Here is a 4,222-nt window from a genome sequence, read left to right as displayed (position 1 = left end):
TTGTACAATTAAAACCAAATGTAAAAATAAACTATTACCCTGACCTTAAATGTAAATGTGTATATCAATTTAATAGTTCTTACTGCCTCAATAAACATTTTAACATGACCCTATTAAATATTTTTATCTTATGTACAATTTTTTTTGATTTATTTTACACACTGTAATCGCTCTATTTTAGTGTATGTACTGCCAAAGCCAGCACTACACTGTAATCGCTTGCAAAATTTATCTGGAATGGGGTTTCTTCAGTTTTCCAATGACATAAAACCAGAAAAGGAAAATGAAAGCTAGAGATTGATAGTTGTATCCTCTGCAATCCTCAGTGAATGAAAGACAAGCTTTTATAAAGAATGTGGATGGGGAGGTAGGAAAGAGAATTTATGTCACACAGTGTCCTTCTGCATCTATAATTTTAATGAGCTCTTAATGGCTATCACTTGGTTGGGTAACTTTGTTTCTATACACTGTACACTGGATTTTTTTTTTCTTTCTTTTTGAGACAGGGTCTTGCTATGCAGCTCCTGAGCTCACTTTGTAGCCAGGCTGGTCTTGAATGCACAAGGATCCTCCTGCCTCAGCCTCCCAAGTGCTGGGATTTCAGTCGTGTACCACCGTGCCTGGCTTGTACACTGGATTCTGACTTGTAGAATCCTGGGCTTAGGCTTCCTCCTCACCCATCTCTTTCTTGATCCAGTCCACATAGTTGAGTAATTTGGTGTAGAAACCATATCCATAGCCACACCCAATGCCCCAGGACACGATGCCCGTGGCCACCCAGCGATCCTTGTTGTGGTCTTTCATTACAAAAACACCTCCACTGTCGCCCTGGCAGGCATCCTGCTTCAAATGCAGGCCCCCTGCACAGAACATGTTTCGAGAAAACACATCATCTCTGTTTTTGCTCTGGAGCCATTTCTCACAGGCCTCTCGCTCAGCTACAGGCACACGAATATACCTGAGGCTATCGGGAAGCCGATCTTCTGTTAACCCGAAGCCACTGACGTAGCCCATGAGGCGTTCCTCATAGAAGGTCTCATTGTCGGGGAGGCAGATAGGGAGAACGTTAGGGCCCAGGGTGACACTATTTTTCAGCTCCAACAGAGCGATGTCCCCATCAAAATTGTGGGGCTGATCCTGGTGGTAGTCTGGGTGGATTCTGATTGTGCGGATAGGGTGGTTTGTCAGTTCCCTGAGCTGTTTCATAACTGTGTGGCCCATTAACACATTTCTGGTGTGGTTACTGCCCTGTCCAGTTTGTTCCTTGGGGTACACAGTGTGGGCAGCAGTGAGGATCCAGCGGTCCCCCAGCAGGGCTCCACCCCCAGGGCCAGGGAGCTCAGTGTACACCTGCCAGGGGAAGTTGCCCATCTTGGCTCTATGCCCACCGATGATGCGCTGCTTCGCTTCCACGGGGTGCACGGGCTTCCCACACACTGGAGAGGGGGTCAGAGGGACAGGGGGTCAGAGGGCACAGGGTCATCAGCACAGCTCCCATGTCCCCTTTCCTCTCTGGGTCACTCAGGTCCCCCTCCCTCCCTTCCTTTTGGTTCTTGCTCTTTTCTTTCTCCTGCATTCCCACACCTGTGCTTAGGCCTGCGGTTGGCTTCTTCCCTTGTTCTGATTTATTTCTTCCTGGTATTTCTCTTGCTGTTTTTATTCCCTGACTTCCCTGCTGCTGCAGTGAAGTTGCTGGAATGTCAGGATGAATGTGTCCCTGTGCTGCTCTCCCTTTCTCCCTGGAGTCTCCCTTTCCTTTTTCCTTATTTCTCGCTGTCACCTTGATATCTCCTCTCTCTATGCCATGCCTTTATTGGGCCTCCGAAGGCTCCAAAGGATACTGAGCCTGGCCAGGGAGCGTCGAACTCACCTGGCAAACACCGAGGGATCTTCTCCCCATCCTGCTTGTTCTTCCAGATGCCCTGGGCGGTGCAGGTGAACAGCCCTGTGGGACAGGGCTGCAGTCAAAGGGAGGCGGCAGGCAAGAAAGTGGATCACAGAGGATGGGGTGCACTGATGGTTGATGGATCAGAGATGGGAGATGGAGAGCCAGGGGGGGTCAGGGCCAAAGTTAACTGGTTCAAAACTATGTGAACTAACATCAAAAGTGCTGGGAGTATCCACACATATATTTATGTATTTAACATGTATCTAAGAAGAGAGAAAAAAAGTAAAGACACTAGACCCAGAAGACTTTGAAATTAAGGTTGGGAAGTTAAAACCTGCACTAGGGCAGGAGCTGAGGGAAATTGAAGGAGAGATCAAGAAACATTGTAAGCCGAGTGTGGTGGCACAGGACTATAATCCCAGCCCTGTGGGAGGGCTGAAGTAAGAAGACCACAAGCTTGATCTCACTCTGGGAAATTGTGCGATTTAATGAGACCTCTTCTCAAAATAAATAAATAAGTGAGCAGGGCATGGTGATACACACATATAATACCAGACATGGGAGGCTGGGCCTGGAAGATTGCCAGAAGTTCAATGAGACCCTGTCTCAAAACACCAAAGAAACTCCAAAGCACGAAAAAGCACAACAACCACACAGAGAGAAAATTAAAAAAACAAAACAAACAAAGAAAAAAAAACACCACTAAACTTTTCTGAATAAGGCTTTCAGGTCATAAGTCAACAGACTCCTGAGAAAGCATGTCAAAGGGGTCTCAGAACATGATACCAAAAGAGATAATGATAATATGCCACCTGCCCTTTGCACAACTTAATGTCTTCAAAACATCTATACTATTGTAATGCTGAGTGAAGAATTCAGGGTAAGGCATGTATCCCAAAATACCTACACTGCTCTTGGGTATCCAAACCAACTAGATATAACATAGCTGCAGAATACGGTAACTGAGAGTTTCTAACAACACTAGGGGGAAAAGTGGCTAAACAGAATCCAACTTCAGCACAGAATACTAAAAAATTTTATTTACAAAATATCCACTTTCTGTTGTATTTGCCCTTAAAATATTTAATCTAACTCATTATATGTGATCTTAGTATGGTTTATAAAATAATGACCAAGTGCCTCTGTTGAAGATATTTTGTTTAACAAATTTTAAATGACATAGCTGACATACCCCAATTTGTTTTAAAAAGTGGGAGAGATGCAGAGCCATGAAAATGTACTTATTGTGTATCATAAACATACTAGTAAAGAAATAAAGTTTACAAAAAAAGAATATGCAACTTAAAAAAAGTTAATATATTTGTAACACTCTAAGCCATCCAGGATGTTTCCCTGCAGTGCTAGAGATGAAACCAAGAGCCTGGAGACACAAGTTCTCTCACTGAGCTGTACTCCCAGCTCGGCCGGGCTTGTTCCCAGAGCTTCTACTGCTGGGTTTCAAATGTTTTGGTGATAAAACATTCATTCCATAATACTGAGAAATAATGCCATCAGATGAGAAAGCAAAATGGTACGGGCAATGTCAGGAGGGGAAAGGAGCGCAGGTACCTCTCTTCCAACTCAGATCTGATTAGTAGGTGAGTGGTTAGGGCTCCTGGCTGAGGTTACAGGTGAAACTACCGCAGGCAAGGCTGACTGACCTCTTTCTAGAGGAACAGTTGGTCAAGTCCTTGTGTGCACAGCCCTCTCTAAATTGCAGGATTCTTTTGTGAGAAAGGGTTTTACTCTGCAGTTTAGGCTGGCCTTAAACTCACTTTGGAGCCCAGGCTGACCTCAAACTCTCAGTGATTCTCCTGCCTCAGCTTCCTGAGTGCTGGGATTACAGGTGTGTGCTACTATGCCCAGCTGATTGTTCTTATTTTTAATCACCATGAAATCTAAGAAGAAAGAAAAAAATAAAGACACTAGACACAGAAGACATTGAAATTAAGGTTGGGAAGTTAAAACCTGCAATAGGGCAGTGGCTGAGGGAAATTGAAAGAGAGATCAAGAAACATTCTAAACTGAGTGTAGTGGCACAGGACTATAATCCCAGTCCTGTGAGAGGGCTGAATTAGGAAGACTACAAGTTTGATCCCACTCTGGGAAATTGTGCGATTTAATGAGACCTCTTCTCAAAATAAATAAATAAGTGAGCAGGGCATGCTGATAACACACATGTAATACCAGATGTGGGAGGCTGGGGCTGGAAGATTGCCAGAAGTTCAATGAGACCCTGTCTCAAAACACCAAAGAAACTCCAAAACATGAAAAAGCACAACAACCACAGAGAGAGAGAGAGAGAGAGAGAGAGAGAGAGAGAGAGAGAGAGAG

The 4,222-nt window shown here is 44.4% G+C and overlaps 1 protein-coding gene across 1 annotated transcript in view; it reads right to left on the bottom strand.

Moving 5' to 3' along the window:
* Window positions 1-550: 550 nt before the first annotated feature.
* Window positions 551-4,222, bottom strand: part of C1r (complement C1r) — a 10,169-nt gene continuing 6,497 nt past the window's right edge. Inside the window, exons 10-11 of the mRNA XM_023703720.1 lie at window positions 1,871-1,945; window positions 551-1,436 (exon numbers count right to left, since the gene is read on the bottom strand). Of these exons, the coding sequence (XP_023559488.1) occupies window positions 661-1,436; window positions 1,871-1,945 (851 nt within the window). The 3' untranslated portion in view covers window positions 551-660. The remainder of the gene's footprint in view (window positions 1,437-1,870; window positions 1,946-4,222) is intronic.

This window comes from Octodon degus, unplaced genomic scaffold, assembly GCF_000260255.1.
Source record: "Octodon degus isolate 3935 unplaced genomic scaffold, OctDeg1.0 scaffold00178, whole genome shotgun sequence".
Classification (NCBI taxonomy): domain Eukaryota; kingdom Metazoa; phylum Chordata; class Mammalia; order Rodentia; family Octodontidae; genus Octodon; species Octodon degus.
This window is presented reverse-complemented; position numbering and strand designations above follow the sequence as displayed.